This window comes from Corylus avellana, chromosome 4, assembly GCF_965113065.1.
Source record: "Corylus avellana chromosome 4, dhCorAvel1.hap1.2, whole genome shotgun sequence".
NCBI lineage: Eukaryota > Viridiplantae > Streptophyta > Magnoliopsida > Fagales > Betulaceae > Corylus > Corylus avellana.
In genome coordinates, this window is record NC_142493.1 from 17,498,671 (window position 1) to 17,515,908 (window position 17,238).

Here is a 17,238-nt window from a genome sequence, read left to right on the forward strand (position 1 = left end):
ATTTTGCAATTTTTATGAAATACATTTTGGAACTACTATGAACCCTCTTTTGTGAAAACGTGTGTTGATTAATAAGATAACAATGAGGCTTGTAAAACTATGCATGTAAAAAACTAATAAGATTAATTGCATCGTATGACATAGTACACCGTACGTGCGGGATCTATCAACTTACTATACAGTTAACTTTATGGTCAAATGTGTGTGTGTGTGTGGGTTTTGAATCCAGTGGTTTCGTGACTAGGTGTAACCATTCCTTAATTGATGGTAACTATAGGACGTACATCATTAGCGGTGTAGGCTACCCGAGGTTGGACTCAATCGTGCCACTAATGGGATGGATGGTAGTGTACAATATCCGAGGCACCGGTATTGTATTACAAGTCCCTCGGGACAACGCCAATCCTGCTGAGAAGAGGTAATATCTCGGGTAAACAATACGGTTGAACAGTACTGTTACTCATGATTATAAGCATATATTATATCTATATTACATCCATGATAAACTGTCATCTCATAATGTTGCATGTACTTTATAAACAACTGAGATCACTATTTAATGACGGGTACGTCATGTGTATTTATACTCACTAAGTCATAAGACTTACCCTTATATTATTTCACTTTTTTTTTTTTCTCCATGTGTGCAATTATGCGGTTATAGATAGTTTAGCAGGGATGGATACTGTGAAACTTTTGGTTATTGTGGAGGATTTGACTCGGGAGATGCTTGAGAACTTATTATGAGCTTAGGCCGGTGCTCATGGTAATTAGTATGTTGCATTATGTTGTAGACTTAGAGCTTTTATGCATGTCTGCATAGTGACTTGTATAGTGTGCTTTTAGCTACTTTGATGTTCCTTGGTAGATGCTCTGGTTGTAATGATTAATATTTATAAAATCTTTTTTTTGTTTTCGCTGTTTAATATCCTCTTTTTTGAGGATTTGAGGTTCCTGAGTCTTGTCCCATGATGAATAAGGTTGGGAAACAAACTATAGAATTAATTACCAGGTAATTAATTTTCAGGGCGTTACAATTGACCCATGGTGGGTCATTGTCGTGGGTAATTTTTTTATTTTTTTTTAATTTGAAATAAATGGTAAATTTTTAATTTTATAAAAAAGTAAAGGGTATAAACATCATTGTATCACTTTCAACGTTTTAAATTTGACGGAGGGGTCAATTGACTCAAATTGAAAGTTTGGAGAGTTAAATTGAGAGTTTATAAAATTTAGAAGAAACTTCTCAAAACAAAGCGTACTTCGGGGGTCAAAAGTGATTTTTTTTTTGGTGAAGTATATACATGTATAGTAATATTATACATGAGACCATGGAGTAACCCAAGTCCCCAACCCCTTTATCAAACTCAGACGGCGCAAAACCCTTCCCATTCCCCCCGGACCCGTCCTTGCCGAACTGCCATCGCCGTTAACTTCTTCGCCGATCTGCATCGTCGCCGTCAAGCATCATCTCGTTCAGGGTGGGTTGTATCGTCGCTGTCTCACCTCTGTATCTGTCTCACCTCGTCTCTGCCTCGAGCTCGCCACATTGTATTTGGGGAGCTCGAGCTGAGTTTTTGTCTGACGAGCCGAGGCTTTTTCTTTTCTTTTCTTCCGTTTGTTTATTGATTCAGGGATCAGTTTAGGGCAAATGGGTTAAAGTAGTTCTACTTATAATTTTTACAAATTGTGGCGTTGTTGATAGCTATAAACGTTGCGAAATTTAGTATATAAAGAGAAACAAGTTTCTTTCTTTACAGTATGCATTCTTCTTCTTGTTCTGTTTTTCTTATTTCTAATTCTATATTTTCTTACATTCCTCAAAATGAGTGAATTTTGCATTTTACTGCAAAATGGGTGGTTTTGATGGGATTTTCTCTGTTTCTGAATATTCTTAAACAAATTGGTTATGGATTTTGGGGGGTTTCTAAATTTCTGCAATTAGAGTAAATGTAGATATTTTACAAGGATCTTACTATTAGAAGTTTTGACTCAGTTGATCTTACTTTGTTGGGCATTCCCTAGACCCAGGGCTGGCATCCATGTAGAGCTAAGCTTGAGTTAACAATTATGGCCAACCAAATAATTTTCTTTTGCTTTACTGCTGTCTCTGATAATAGCTGCTAATTTTTATTTTGGACTTGGATTCCTCTTTTTTTTGTTTTTGTTTTTCATCTCATTTAAAATTTTGGTCTCGACCATTCTCGGAGACAGTTTTGAAGTATCTCAATGCTTATCCATCATTTTCTCGTGCTGGAATAGTTTCTGATTTTTCTTCTACGTGTTCCTGTTTCTGCTGTTTTATTGTTTGCTGCTTGGAGCTGCTGCGTTTGTTTTTTCTTTTTCCTGTATTCGTAGAAGCCTTTGTTTATGTTTCTGCTACTTTTGTCTTTGCTGCTTGGATCTGCTTGGTTTTTGTGCAGTCAAATGATGGAAGAATACCTTGCATAAATGTGATAATGTATCTACTGCCCTAGTTTTGTAAAATTCCTTTGTTTTTTTATCATTAAAAAGTTCAAGTTCCATATTAATGCATATGCTTTTGAAGGCAGATGGCTTTGAGAGGTGCATGGCAACTTCAAAAGCTGATTGTGAGCTATTGTGATTGGGGGGGCAGTAGTAGGGGCATCAGGTATGCCTTTTTTAGCCTATCATTTCCTATATATTTTTTTATTCTTGCAAAATTTATTTCCCAAGATATACTGATTGAACCAAAAGATGATGCTTGAGGATGCTTTAGCTTTTAGTGCATAATCATTTGCAAGGGGATGCTGTAACTTGTTCTGTTATAAAATAAGATTGTTCAAAATTTTGTTAATGGATTGATCTATTGCGCTTGCTAGAAGAAGTTTATGCTGTGTTCCTTGCTTGCTTAAAAGCCATATGCTCAAATGGATGATTGTAATGGAAGTTTTTACTAGAAACAAAGAGATTTGTGTGACAATTCTTCTTCGTGACAGTGGATGTGTACCAATCAAACTTAATTATGTCGGATACATATAACTGCTCTGTTTTTGGTAGGGAAGGCTGTTTTAAAAAAAAAAGATTTATGCAATAGAAATTCAGCAACAACGACTATTTTTTTTTATTTTTTGTCTTTGGAAGTTAATTAGATCTACTTACTAGGGCTTTAAATGCGGGTGGATATTAACAGCATCTATCCGCATATAGAATGCAGATGCAATTAGCAAAAGCCACTGCAGATAGTGGTTTTAGGGTATACAACTGCAGTTAATAACCGCTATATTTAATAATAAATTCACCAAAATGACATCGTTTGGTGTTTAATTCCAAAATGATTTCGTTTTGGATTTGTTAAGGGCTGGCTGTTTAGGTTATGTTTAGGGTTTTTTTCTTTACCTAAAAAATAATGCTAAAAAAATAATCAATAGAGACCCAAAGAATGCCCAAAAGTCCAATTACCTCATATATAGATAGCAGATAATAACTGCAATAAATTGTGCGGATGCGGATAGTAATCGCATTATGCAAATGCGGATGTGGATATTGCTAATAATTGAATCCGCATCCTCATTTATGGCCCTACTACTTACTATCAGTGTGTTTAATGCAGGCTAAAAAAGGGAACCTAGGGGTGGTCTGAAAGTTGGTCAAGGAAAATGGCATAGACTTTATAACTCTCTCCCTGTATACTTCCTAGCAGATCACATTTGCATTCTTAGGGTAATGGGCTGAGTATTGTATGTTGCCGATGGCAGCTTTGCGGATAGTCCCAATTTATGGTATGTCAGAACTCATTGGGCTACATGCAGGGTTTTCACAGTTGCTCTTTTCTCTTTTCTAGAATCATGAGTGCTTCAGTTGACCTTCTGATAAGAATATTTGGTTAGAATATGAAGTTCCTTTAGTTTTGCGTCTGCTATTTGCAGGTAGAAATCCATAGACTTACAATGTTGAGTGGGGCAATAGCTATGTATCCCGTATAACTTCCTTATGGTGGGACCATCATGAAGTTATATTGGGATTGTAGATGGATGGATTGCAAATAACCTCCTTATATGCTTTGACGCTCTCTTTGAATTTTCTTGGAGTTATAAGTAGTACTTGGTTTTTAGGCGGTAAATTCACAGCATATTCTTTTAGATCACCCCTGTTCACCTTTTCTCAAGCTTCACTGCATTACAGTTTGTGACGACATAGTGATAATGATGGCATAATGGAGGCAATACTTATTTACCCAATTTCCCAATTCCAGCCATTTTCCTTGCAAAAGAGAAAGAAACTAGCTTGGGTCTTAGTGCCAAAAGTTGTGTCCCATCTGTTAATTGTGCCCATCTCAACAAAGTTGCTAGTACCCCTGTTACTTTTGAAGCATCTAGCTCTTTCCAGTTCCTAGACAAAACATAACAGGTTTATCATTTGTTTCAGGTAGTGGAGATCAATAATTGAATGCGTTGTGTGATTCTTTTTTATTTATTTTTGTTTGTTTGTTTTAGTGGGCTGGGTTGGTTATGCAAATTCTGCAAACTATTGATGGGAGCACGGTTTACTAGTATAATCACTTTCTTACTGACTATTCTTTGTAGGTTAGTTATTTTTGCTGACTACTTTTTGGTCAAGATCTCTGAATAATGCTGCTACAAGCACCATTGAGAACAATAGTAATGCCTAGAACCTGAGATGAGTCATTGGTTAAGATCTCTCTCAAGATAAAACTGGACGTTGGACAGGGTTCATTTTAATGAAATGGAACTAGATGCGGAAGATGGTCTACTTTTTGATTTGTATATTGCATTATTGTAGTCTCGAATTGGGGTTTTCCAAATTGTTTCGTATATATTATAAATCTGACATGCTTGAGAAGATGTATATTTTAACCAGTCCCCCCCTCTTGCAATTAGAGACCCCCTTTGTTTTAGTCTTGCCAGGGGTTGATGAATCTTATGTTGTATCATATATTTAGGCAAACTTCTCAAGTCCTATATTATTTTGTGAGCATTGGTATATATATATATATATATATATATATATATATATATATTTGTGTGTGTGTGTGTGTATCTATGTATGTATGGGTAGATGGTGTTTCCATTCCATTTTCTTGTTTAACGATTAACAATGAAGCAATCGATTTGCCAGGGCATTTATGGAGTTGCACCTGCCAGCATTTAGAGAAAAAAATCCTCAGCTAGAAGTTGTTGATGAACTCATTCGTGGTCAACATCCGCATTTGCAAGGCTTTTACCGTAAGACTCCCTCTCTCTGCGTTTACTGCAAAATGTCTTGTAAAGTTTAAATAAGGATTTATTTTGCCAAATGCACAGGGAACAAAAACCAACGGACGATATGTGTGAAGAATATGGATCCAGAAGACATACTTCTACATGCAACCAGGCTAAGGAATGCATTGGGAAGAAAGGTGGTGAAATTAAAGACAAGACATGTAACCAAACATCCTAGCGTTCAGGGCACATGGACAACAGCTGTGAAATTTTGAGGCACTAGAAATTGCTCCATGAGGATCTTCTATTTGTGTGTTCTTGTAATTCTGTTTAGTCTTAATTACAGGCCTAGTGGAACCTTGTAAGAGCTAATGATGATGATCATATGTGCAATATGGCTAATACTGCTGAATAATGACATGCAGAAGGGTATTCAGGATCTCGTGTTGTGGAGCACGTGTTGTGGATCGTATTTGTCCAAATAAATTTTGGGTTGTTTGGGGTTTGGCTACTTATTCGAACATGTGAGTCTTACATGTTTTCACACAATAACTAGCAATTTGGACAGTTAATTGTTATGAATCTTAATTAACTTAGAGGTGCTTATTGGACTTCTAGGCCCATATCGAGCACACAAGTGCAACTAGTTTCCCATGCTGTTGGATGTGTTTGCCCACATGGAGGTCATTAAGTAGTTCGAATGTCTATGACCAAGAAAGGGACAACTAGTCTAGTTCTCTTTGAGAAGAAAAAAAAATAATAATAATAATTTGGTGATATTATCCAATTCAGAGTTTTTGGCTGATTTGAACGGGTTCAATTACTAGGGTTGTAAATGAAATGAGTTGTTTATAACTAGTTTAACTTTGGCTCGTATAAGCTTGACTCGAGTTTGTTTCATTTCATAAACGAGTCAATTTTTTATAATAATTTAAACTTGGATGCTAAATGTGCCAAATTTCGATAAATTCAATTCGATTTGGTATAGGTTTGTGATCAATACTCATATAAACTCGACTTTTGACTCAATAAGTTTGTTTAAAACATGTTAATATGTATATGTTGGTACAATTGATAGCGTTACTTGAATCCAGCCAAGTGCACCTGCAAAGACAAATGAAAAGAAACAGGTAACTCAATAGAGAATACTAGCACAACAGGAAATACTATGAAAAGGGGGAGAAGGGAAGATCTAAATCTATAACTTCTCTCTTCTTGAAGTTCTTCTTGATTTTGTCTAGAAGAAAAAAGAGATGAATTATAGAGAGAAGGCACTTTTGCCTGAAAATTTGATCAATAACACAAACCCCTAATTCTCTGCTTGGTCAGTCTTCTTAATCGCTAATTATGACACAAGTAATAATAGCTTGAATGTGTTTTTTTTTTTTTTTTATTAAAAATAAGCACTATCATGTTATGTTATGTTCAATCTTGTATTTTATAGTTAATTTTGAAATATTTTGTAATTAGTGAAAAAAAAAAAAAAACAAATGGAAAATTAGTCTATTGGAAGACGGCTGGAACGGCTAAAGTAAAGCTAGAAGACAACAATTTCTCTATCGGAGCAAAGTGTGGACAATTCTTCAGCCAATTCAAAGGAGACTTTTTCTAAAAAAATCATTCGTCTAGCTTTTGTTAATGTAAAATTACCAATAAGAAATAGGAGTTGGTGTAAATTTATCCAAGTGCTGTCCCACATGTGAATGACTCAAAAAAGTCGTGCAATTTATCTTTTCTAATAAAACTCCTGAGACCATACACCATACCTTGCTAAGAACAGAATCACAGGGAAAGAAAGAGTTGAAAGATGATCAAAAATAGTGGCTCAGTCTCTGAATCTCATCCGATGAATGGCGGAGATGGCACTTACAGTTACACCAAAAACTCCTACTTACAGGTTTCGTCAACTCTTGCCTTTATTTTCCTATTTTCTCCATTACATGATCCTCCTCTTTTTTTATTTTTTATTTTTATTTTTTATGTTCAAGCCAATTTTCATAGCCTAGACCATACCAGTCATGGGTATGGCGAAAAAGATGGTAATGAAAACAGGGAAGACAAGATTCACATAGTTAATTAACCTATTATGTGCAGAGAGCAGCTACAAATGTTGCCAAGGCAAAGATGGAGGATGCAATTGCAGAGAAGCTTGATGTTAGTTCAGAGTGCACATTTCGTATAGCAGATTTGGGATGTTCAGTTGGACCAAATACTTTGATTGCTGTGCAGAATATAATAGATGCTGTGCAGCATAAATACCAATTATCCCAAGCTCCTGCTTCTCACACACCAGAATTCCAAGTGTTTTTCAATGACCATGCCTCCAATGATTTCAACACCCTCTTTGCCTCTCTCCCACCCAAAAGGCCATACTTTGCAGCCGCCGCGCCGGGGTCTTTCCACTTCCGGTTATTCCCGGAATCCTCCCTGCACTTTGTGCATTCATCTTATGCACTCCAATGGCTGTCCAAGGTGCCTGAAGAGTTGCTGAACAAGAACTCTGCATCATGGAACAAGGGGAGGGTTCACTACACAAGTGCCCCAGATGAAGTAGCTCATGCTTATACAACCCAATTTGCTGAGGACATGGTAGCCTTTTTAGATGCTAGAGCTAAAGAGCTTGTGATGGGTGGGCTCATGGTGATTATCATGCCAGCTATCTCAAATGGGATCCCTCATTCTAGGAGACCAGCAGGATTGATGGTTGATCTCCTAGGGTTCAGCCTGATGGATATGGCGAAGGAGGTAATATTGTCACCAATTAGGTGTTACTTTTTTGCATTGAGACTTGAGAGGTTTATAAGCTCAACTAAATTCATATATTCAGCTTCACTAAAAGTTAGCATACAAAAGATTAGTTCAAACCTTACAAATATCCACAATTATATAGAAACAAAATCTTTTTCATAGTCATCTTATTGTTTTACTGAATTGAATAGAAATTATAACGACCTAAGAAAAGCTCTACAACTTATATAGAAATGAATTTTAATAATTTAATTTATATTCTAATGCTTTCTCTTACATGTCGGCTCAAACTTTCGTTAGTCATTTAATCTATATTCTAAACAAATGTGACTAGCGCTTTTCTTGAGTCGTGTAATTGGCATCAAAGCCACCTAATAACTTAATGTGGTACTGGAGCATTACATGATGTGGCCCTGATAGGATGTTAGGGGTTTATGGGGAGCAAATTTTAACACTTTGGTCTCATATTGAGAAGATGAATAGTCCACATAGAGCGAGTGGTTTATAAACACACTTATGAGTAGTGCTAAATTCCACATTACTTACTATGTGAAACAGGGCTATATAAGTTATTCTAGAAAAGCTTAAAATTGACTAGTCATTTTAGGATAATAGTGCAGATGTGACTAACATTTTCTCTGGGTGTTATAGAAATTTGAAAAATAATGGTGGAATGTTCTCATCTCTCATAGTTCTGCATTGTGCATGTTCATGAACAAATTTTCATTGATGCATTTGAAGAAACCAAAGGGGCTCATCATCCTTTTTTGCAGGGATTAATAAGTGAAGCTCAGGTGGACTCCTTCAACTTGCCTGTGTATGCTCCCTCGGCCAAGGAGATAACAGAGCTTGTGGAAAGAAATGGGTGTTTCAGCATTGAGAGAATGGAGATAACAACCCTTACGTCGAGCATTGATGGGCCAGCCAGTGGGCAGGCATGCACGATGCACATGAGAGCTAGCACGGAGGGTACAATCACCAAACACTTTGGAGCTGAGATTATTGATCAACTCTTTCATCGATTCCATAAGAAAACTGAAGAGTTTTCGGCCATGCTGGAGTCCGTACACAAGGAAGGAACTCAGATCTTCATTGTTTTGAAACGAGTATGATGCATCCATTGAAGCAGACATAATACTCCTTTTTCTCACAAGTTTGCTTGTGTATTTCTTTTCTCCAGTTATGTTAATGTCGAAAGAAACTTAAAACACAAATGTTTTTTAAGTCGATAAATAGAGGTCTTAAGCTGAAATGAAGGGTATGGCAACAGTTATACCTCTGCCTGAGTCCTCTATTTTGGTGTTAGTACCGCTAGGGGTGCAAAGGCGGGCGGTTTTTAACCGACCGCTAACCGCTAACCACTATAACCGCCAACTGCCTAACCGTCTAACCGCCTAACTGCATTAACCGCCTAACCGCTATAACCGCCTAGCGGTTATTGGGTCTACTAACCGTAACCGCTAACCGCTAACTGCCTTTTTATATAATATATTTTCATAATTATAATTATAAAAATATTTATACATATAACATAATCACTTGATCATTAAATCACAATTTTTTTTTAAAATAATTAAATCACAATTTGAGTATTAATATATTATCACTATAATTTATATGATTATATCATATAATCACTTGATCATTAAATCACAATTTGTTTTAAAAAATAATTAAATCACAATTTGAGTATTAATATATTATCACTATAATTTATATGATTATATCACATGAGATTGATCATTAAATCATTTGATTATATAATAACAAATTATACATATATAATATGACATAACTCAAAAGTATAGCAATTCATACTAATACAACAATTAAATATCTAGAGACTTATTTCCAATGTATGTTATAAACTTATAAGTCTATATATGTTATAAGTCTATATAAGTCTACATATGTATATGAATAATATAAATGTATAATATCAATATTTAATTATATGATTCAATGACAATTCAAATACTTTATTCAAGACTTCAAGTGAATCATATTATTAATGTACAATGATGATATGATTCGTATAATATCAAATTAAGTAATTGACATTGGATTAAACAATGACCAATGTGTTACTTATAAACACAATTTAAGTATTAATGTATTATCGTTATAATTTTAGTAATTTATATATTACACTATAATTGATATGATTATATCACATGATGACTTGATCATTAAATCATATGATTATATAATAATAAATAATACATATATAATATGACATAACTCATAAGTCATAAGTCTACAAGTTAATCATATGATTCATGTACAATGATAATCACAATTGATTCAATTGAATTAAACAATATATTACATATAACTACAAGTCTACAATTTAATTAAAGCATTATTAGATACTTTAGGAATTTAGGATTTAGGAGTTTGAACATTACCATTTACCATTAGATATTAAGTTCCTAAACGGGCGGAAGGCATAGTGAAAATAGTAAAATCCCTTATAAAACGTTTGATGGACCAATACAATAAGTTTAATGCTAGTGAGTCGTCTACCATTCAGGCAAATATAGGAAGTTCAAGTGATAATTTGAATGTTGGTTGTGATGTCTTGGAAGATAGCGACTACCAATTTAGGAAGATGTTTTCCCAACACGTTGAGAAAGAGGATGATTTGGTATGTAAGTCTGAGTTTGATTGGTATTCATTGGATAAGTGTGAAAAAACAATAAAAGATTTTGATATTTTAGGTTGGTGGAAGGTTAATGCGTCTAAATACTCTATCACCGCAGAGATAGCTCGTGATGTATTTGCCATTCTTATTTTCACTGTTGCTTCTGAATCCGTATTTAGTACCGGTGGACGTGTATTGGATTGCTTTAGGAGTTCATTGTCTCCACTTACCGCTGAAACCTTGATTTACACACACGACTGGATAAAGAACCGCCTAAGCGATGCCGAGTTGGAGCAGTTTTTGGCAGAATTTGATGAGCTAGGTAAATGTTTATAAATTAGTTATTTGCAACTTCGTTTAATTTTCATTATTTATTAATTTATTATAATTATTTATTCATAGATGTGACTCAACCTTCAAGTTCAAGTGCTGCTTCATCTTTTGCCTAGAGGTTTGTTAATAACGAAGGTTATTATTTTTTGAATTGTCATAGTATTTTAATTACAATACAATTATATTAAGCACGTTTTGATATATGTACATACTTGTGCCTTAATATTATTATGTTTAATATTATAACTTTTCTTCTTTTGATGTCCACAGGATTTGCTAGAGGACCAAATGAGAGGATTGATGAAGTTTTAATGTTTTATTTGTATCATTTAATGTTTTATTTGAACTTATTTTATATGCTTTGTGTTGAACTTTTTTTATATATTTTTTTATATGTTGTGACAGTTGTCTGAATTTTGAACTTTTTTTTGTATGTTGTGTTGAATTTTTTTTTTTTTCTTTAAAAAAAAAGTTAACCGGTTATGATTTAATATTTAAGGAAATTTTTTTAAAGTACAAGTAAATGTAAATTTTGGGTCAAATATTTTTGATTTTTCAATATGGGCTCTTTTTATAGCAATTGAGCCCAAGAAGATATTAAAAATACAAGAAAAAAAAAATGAGGGTAAAAAAAAGCCCAAAAAGCCCTAAAGAAAGCCCAAAAAGCCAAAAAAAAAGCCCAATTTTAAAAAAGCGGTTAGCGGGTGGTTATTTATTTCGCTAACTGATAGGCGGTTAGCGGTTGCGGTTAGTGAAATCTACTAACCGTTAAGGCGGTTACGGTTAGCGGTTATTGCCACTAACCGCTAACTATAACTGCCTTTGCACCCCTAAATTGTACCGCTTTATGTGGCCACTTCTGAAAGGATCGGGTCATTTTTTGAATTATTTCTTACTTTAAGGTCTTTTTTTTTTTTTTTTTTTTTTTTTTTTTCAATGCACTGTAATTTTTGTTTGTTCCTTTTTTTTTTTTTTCGGATCATTAGTGGAAAAGATTCTCCTCACTTGTAACCTTTTTCTCATTCGCTTGATGAGAAAAAACAAAAGAAAGTCAGGATTTGCTTCTTTAATGGCTAAATTCAGGTGAATTTTAATTCAATTCAACATATACATTAAATTTGAATTCACTTCATTTTTTATTTTTATTTTTTTTGCTTCAAAGACAAGTCAGGCTACGTGAATCCCTGCCCAATTCAGATAGAGTGCATGCTTGTTCCTAATTTGAGTTCAAATGACAATCAGAGAAATTTAGAAACATGCTGGCACCTTTTTACTCTTCAGCAAGGGAAATAATCTTTTTGTGCTCAAAATCTATACGAGTGCGTTTGACATTGCGATTTCGCAGACAAAAAGTGAGATTTTAAACCAAATTGCTAAAAATATATTATTTGGGATTGTATTTTTAAAAAATTACCTATATATATTGCCTATCACCTGGCCATTTAGTTTGATGTAACACCTCCTAAGGTGGTTTCTTGGCCACACATTCTAAGTTGTTATTTGATATCATCCTTATTTCCTTTTTTCTTTCTTCTTCTTTTTTCCTTTTTGTTGTTTCCTTTTTTTCTCCGAGTTATATATGGGACATGCTGCTCATGATAAGCAACCAGGCTAAGGAATGCATTGGGAAGAAAGGTGGTGAAATTAAAGACCAGACATGTAACCAAACATCCTAGCGTTCAGGGCACATGGACAACAGCTGTGAAATTTTGAGGCACTAGAAATTGCTCCATGAGGATCTTCTATTTGTGTGTTCTTGTAATTCTGTTTAGTCTTAATTACAGGCCTAGTGGAACCTTGTAAGAGCTAAATGATGATGATCATATGTGCAATATGGCTAATACCGCCGAATAATGACATGCAGTTGGGTATTCAGGATCCTCTTGTTGTGGAGCACGTGTTGTGGATCGTATTTGTCCAAACAAATTTTGGGTTGTTTGGACTTTGGCCACTTATTCAAACATGTGAGTCTTACATGTTTTCTCACAATAACAAGCAATTTGAACAGTTAATTGTTATGAATCTTAATTAACTTAGAGGTGCTTATTGGACTTCTAGGCCCATATCGAGCACACAAGTGCAACTAGTTTCCCATGCTGTTGGATGTGTTTGCCCACATGGAGGTCATTAAGCAGTTCGAATGTCTATGACCAAGAAAGGGAAAACTAGTGTAGTTCTCTTTGACATAAAAAAATAATAATAATAATTTGGTGATATTATCCAATTCAGATTTTTTGGTTGATTTGAACGGGTTCAATTACTAGGGTTGTAAATGAAATGAGTTGTTTATAACTAGTTTAACTTTGGCTCGTATAAGCTTGACTCGAGTTTGTTTCATTTAATAAACGAGTCAATTTTTTATAATAATTTAAACTTGGATCCTAAATGTGCCAAATTTCGATAAATTCAATTCGATTTGGTATAGGTTTGTGATCAATACTCATATAAACTCGACTTTTGACTCAATAAGTTTGTTTAAAACATGTTAATATGTATATGTTGGTACAATTGATAGCGTTACTTGAATCCAGCCAAGTGCACCTGCAAAGACAAATGAAAAGAAACAGGTAACTCAATAGAGAATACTAGCACAACAGGGAATACTATGAAAAGGGGGAGAAGGGAAGATCTAAATCTATAACTTCTCTCTTCTTGAAGTTCTTCTTGATTTTGTCTAGAAGAAAAAAGAGATGAATTATAGAGAGAAGGCACTTTTGCCTGAAAATTTGATCAATAACACAAACCCCTAATTCTCTGCTTGGTCAGTCTTCTTAATCGCTAATTATGACACAAGTAATAATAGCTTGAATGTGTTTTTTTTTTTTTTTTATTAAAAATAAGCACTATCATGTTATGTTATGTTCAATCTTGTATTTTATAGTTAATTTTGAAATATTTTTTAATTAGTGAAAAAAAAAAAAAAAACAAATGGAAAATTAGTCTATTGGAAGACGGCTGGAACGGCTAAAGTAAAGCTAGAAGACAACAATTTCTCTATCGGAGCAAAGTGTGGACAATTCTTCAGCCAATTCAAAGGAGACTTTTTCTAAAAAAATCATTCGTCTAGCTTTTGTTAATGTAAAATTACCAATAAGAAATAGGAGTTGGTGTAAATTTATCCAAGTGCTGTCCCACATGTGAATGACTCAAAAAAGTCGTGCAATTTATCTTTTCTAATAAAACTCCTGAGACCATACACCATACCTTGCTAAGAACAGAATCACAGGGAAAGAAAGAGTTGAAAGATGATCAAAAATAGTGGCTCAGTCTCTGAATCTCATCCGATGAATGGCGGAGATGGCACTTACAGTTACACCAAAAACTCCTACTTACAGGTTTCGTCAACTCTTGCCTTTATTTTCCTATTTTCTCCATTACATGATCCTCCTCTTTTTTTATTTTTTATTTTTATTTTTTATGTTCAAGCCAATTTTCATAGCCTAGACCATACCAGTCATGGGTATGGCGAAAAAGATGGTAATGAAAACAGGGAAGACAAGATTCACATAGTTAATTAACCTATTATGTGCAGAGAGCAGCTACAAATGTTGCCAAGGCAAAGATGGAGGATGCAATTGCAGAGAAGCTTGATGTTAGTTCAGAGTGCACATTTCGTATAGCAGATTTGGGATGTTCAGTTGGACCAAATACTTTGATTGCTGTGCAGAATATAATAGATGCTGTGCAGCATAAATACCAATTATCCCAAGCTCCTGCTTCTCACACACCAGAATTCCAAGTGTTTTTCAATGACCATGCCTCCAATGATTTCAACACCCTCTTTGCCTCTCTCCCACCCAAAAGGCCATACTTTGCAGCCGCCGCGCCGGGGTCTTTCCACTTCCGGTTATTCCCGGAATCCTCCCTGCACTTTGTGCATTCATCTTATGCACTCCAATGGCTGTCCAAGGTGCCTGAAGAGTTGCTGAACAAGAACTCTGCATCATGGAACAAGGGGAGGGTTCACTACACAAGTGCCCCAGATGAAGTAGCTCATGCTTATACAACCCAATTTGCTGAGGACATGGTAGTCTTTTTAGATGCTAGAGCTAAAGAGCTTGTGATGGGTGGGCTCATGGTGATTATCATGCCAGCTATCTCAAATGGGATCCCTCATTCTAGGGTACCAGCAGGATTGATGTTTGATCTCCTAGGGTTCAGCCTGATGGATATGGCGAAGGAGGTAATATTGTCACCAATTAGGTGTTACTTTTTTGCATTCGGAGGTTTATAAGCTCATCTAAATTCATATATTCAACTTCACTAAATGTTAGCACACAAAAGATTAGTTCAAACCTTACAAACATCCACAATTATATTGAAACAAAATATTTTTCATAGTCATCTTATTGTTTTACTGAATTGAATAGAAATTGTAACGACCTAAGAAAAGCGCTACAACTTATATAGGAATGAATTTTAATAATTTAATTTATATTCTAATGCTTTCCCTTATATGTCGGCTCAAACTTCCGCTAGTCATTTAATCTATATTCTAACCAAATGTGACTAGCCATTTTCTTGAGTAATGTAATTAACATCAAAGTCACCTAATAACTTAATGTGGTACTGGAGTACTACATGATGTGGCCCTTATAGGACGTTAGGGGTTTATGGGGTGCAAATTTTAACACTCGGTCTCATATTGAGAAGATGAGTAGTCTACATAGAGCGAGTTGTTTGTAAACATACTTATGAGTAGTGCTAAGTTCCAAATTACTTACTATGTGAAACAGGGTTATATAAGTTATTCCAGAGAAGTTTAAAATTGACTAGTCATTTTAGGATGATAGTGCAGATGTGACTAACATGTTCTCTGGGTGTTTTAGAAATTTGAAAAATAATGGTTGAATGTTCTCGTCTCTCCTCGTTCTGCATTGTGCTTGTTCATGAACAAATTTTCATTGATGCAATTGTAGAAACCAAAGGGGCTCATCATCTTTTTTTGCAGGGATTAATAAGTGAAGCTCAGGTGGACTCCTTCAACTTGCCTGTGTATGCTGCCTCGGCCAAGGAGATAACAGAGCTTGTGGAAAGAAATGGGTGTTTCAGCATTGAGAGAATGGAGATAACAACCCCTACGTCGAGCATTGATGGGCCAGCCAGTGGGCAGGCATGCACGATGCACATGAGAGCTGGCATGGAGGGTATAATCACCAAACACTTTGGAGCTGAGATTATTGATCAACTCTTTCATCGATTCCATAAGAAAACTGAAGAGTTTTCGGGCTTGCTGGAGTCCGTACACAAGGAAAAAACTCAGATCTTCATTGTTTTGAAACGAGTATGATGCATCCATTGAAGCAGACATAATACTCCTCTGTCTCACAAGTTTGCTTGTGTATTTCTGTTCTCCAGTTATGTTAATGTCGAAAGAAACTCAAAAAATAAGCTGCAAATGTTTTTTAAGTCAATAAATAGAGGTCTTAAACTGAAATGAAGGGTATGACAAGAGTTATACCTCTGCCTAAGTCGTCTGTTTTGGTGTTAATACCGCTTTATGTGGCCACTTCTGAGAGAATCGGGTCATTTTTTGAATTATTTCTTACTTTAAAGTTTTTTTATTTTGTTTTGTTTTGTTTTTTTGTTTTGTTTTGTTTTTTTTCATGCACTGTGATTTTCGCTTTTGATCTATTGTTGAGGAGTCCACCCCTTTTGTTAGGTCTCCCGTTCTCTCTTCCTTGGATCATGAGTGGAAAAGATCCTCTTCGCTTGTAACCTTTTTCTCATTCGGTTGATTAGAAAAAAAAAAATAATAATAAAAAAATAAAAAAATAAAAAGAAAGTCAGGATTTGCTTCTTTAATGGCTAAATTCGGGTGAATTTTAATTCAATTCACATTGAATTTGAATTCACTTCATTTTTTTTTTTTGTTGCTTCAAAGACAAGTAAGGCTACGTGAATCCCAGCTCAATTCAGATAGAGTGCATGCTTGTTTCTAATTTGAGTTCAAATGACATATCAGAGAAATTTAGAAACATGCTGGCACCATTTTACTCTTCAGCAAGGGAAATGATCTTTTTGTGCTCGCAATCTATACAAGCGCATTTGATATTGCGATTTTACATACCAAAAGTGAGATACTAAATCAAATTGCTAAAAATATATCATTTAGAATTGTATTTTAAAAAAATTACGATTTGAAGGCAAAACTACGATTTTACTAAACATTTAACTACGTTTTAAAAAATTGCACGTTTTAAAGTAGCCCCTTGCGTGCTTTAGGAGGAGCCGGAGCCTATTCCATTGCAAACCCAAACGAACGGAAGAGTCATGGTTTTGGCCCCCTGCTGTAGCATCAGCAAACGGTTGCCTCTGTATTAAAATTAA

General features: G+C 34.9%; 3 protein-coding genes across 3 annotated transcripts; all 3 read left to right on the forward strand.

The window, feature by feature from the left end:
- The first annotated feature begins 1,318 nt into the window (after positions 1-1,318).
- On the forward strand, positions 1,319-5,698 carry LOC132178752 (mitochondrial ribosomal protein L51/S25/CI-B8 family protein). The gene is made up of 4 exons (XM_088515819.1): positions 1,319-1,481; positions 2,549-2,632; positions 5,101-5,207; positions 5,286-5,698. Exons 1-4 carry the CDS (start codon positions 1,324-1,326, stop codon positions 5,456-5,458), a joined length of 522 nt encoding a protein of 173 aa, XP_088371945.1. The 5' UTR covers positions 1,319-1,323; the 3' UTR covers positions 5,459-5,698.
- A 1,083-nt stretch (positions 5,699-6,781) lies between these two features.
- On the forward strand, positions 6,782-9,133 carry LOC148586386 (loganic acid O-methyltransferase-like). Its single transcript, XM_088515867.1, has 3 exons — positions 6,782-7,080; positions 7,278-7,928; positions 8,705-9,133. The coding sequence occupies exons 1-3, from the start codon at positions 6,991-6,993 to the stop codon at positions 9,041-9,043; spliced, it is 1,080 nt and encodes a 359-aa protein (XP_088371993.1). The 5' UTR covers positions 6,782-6,990; the 3' UTR covers positions 9,044-9,133.
- A 4,876-nt stretch (positions 9,134-14,009) lies between these two features.
- LOC132178658 (loganic acid O-methyltransferase) lies at positions 14,010-16,345 on the forward strand. The gene is made up of 3 exons (XM_059591140.2): positions 14,010-14,243; positions 14,441-15,091; positions 15,860-16,345. Exons 1-3 carry the CDS (start codon positions 14,154-14,156, stop codon positions 16,196-16,198), a joined length of 1,080 nt encoding a protein of 359 aa, XP_059447123.2. The 5' UTR covers positions 14,010-14,153; the 3' UTR covers positions 16,199-16,345.
- Positions 16,346-17,238: the final 893 nt, after the last annotated feature.

Coding starts and splice junctions, on each gene's coding strand:
- LOC132178752 (XM_088515819.1), top strand. CDS start 1,324: ATGAGACCATGGAGTAACCCAAGTCCCCAACCCCTTTATCAAACTCAG. Junction 1,482..2,548: donor CAAGCATCATCTCGTTCAGG/GTGGGTTGTATC, acceptor ATGCTTTTGAAG/GCAGATGGCTTTGAGAGGTG. Junction 5,208..5,285: donor GCATTTGCAAGGCTTTTACC/GTAAGACTCCCT, acceptor CCAAATGCACAG/GGAACAAAAACCAACGGACG.
- LOC132178658 (XM_059591140.2), top strand. CDS start 14,154: ATGATCAAAAATAGTGGCTCAGTCTCTGAATCTCATCCGATGAATGGC. Junction 14,244..14,440: donor CCAAAAACTCCTACTTACAG/GTTTCGTCAACT, acceptor TATTATGTGCAG/AGAGCAGCTACAAATGTTGC. Junction 15,092..15,859: donor TGATGGATATGGCGAAGGAG/GTAATATTGTCA, acceptor CTTTTTTTGCAG/GGATTAATAAGTGAAGCTCA.
- LOC148586386 (XM_088515867.1), top strand. CDS start 6,991: ATGATCAAAAATAGTGGCTCAGTCTCTGAATCTCATCCGATGAATGGC. Junction 7,081..7,277: donor CCAAAAACTCCTACTTACAG/GTTTCGTCAACT, acceptor TATTATGTGCAG/AGAGCAGCTACAAATGTTGC. Junction 7,929..8,704: donor TGATGGATATGGCGAAGGAG/GTAATATTGTCA, acceptor CCTTTTTTGCAG/GGATTAATAAGTGAAGCTCA.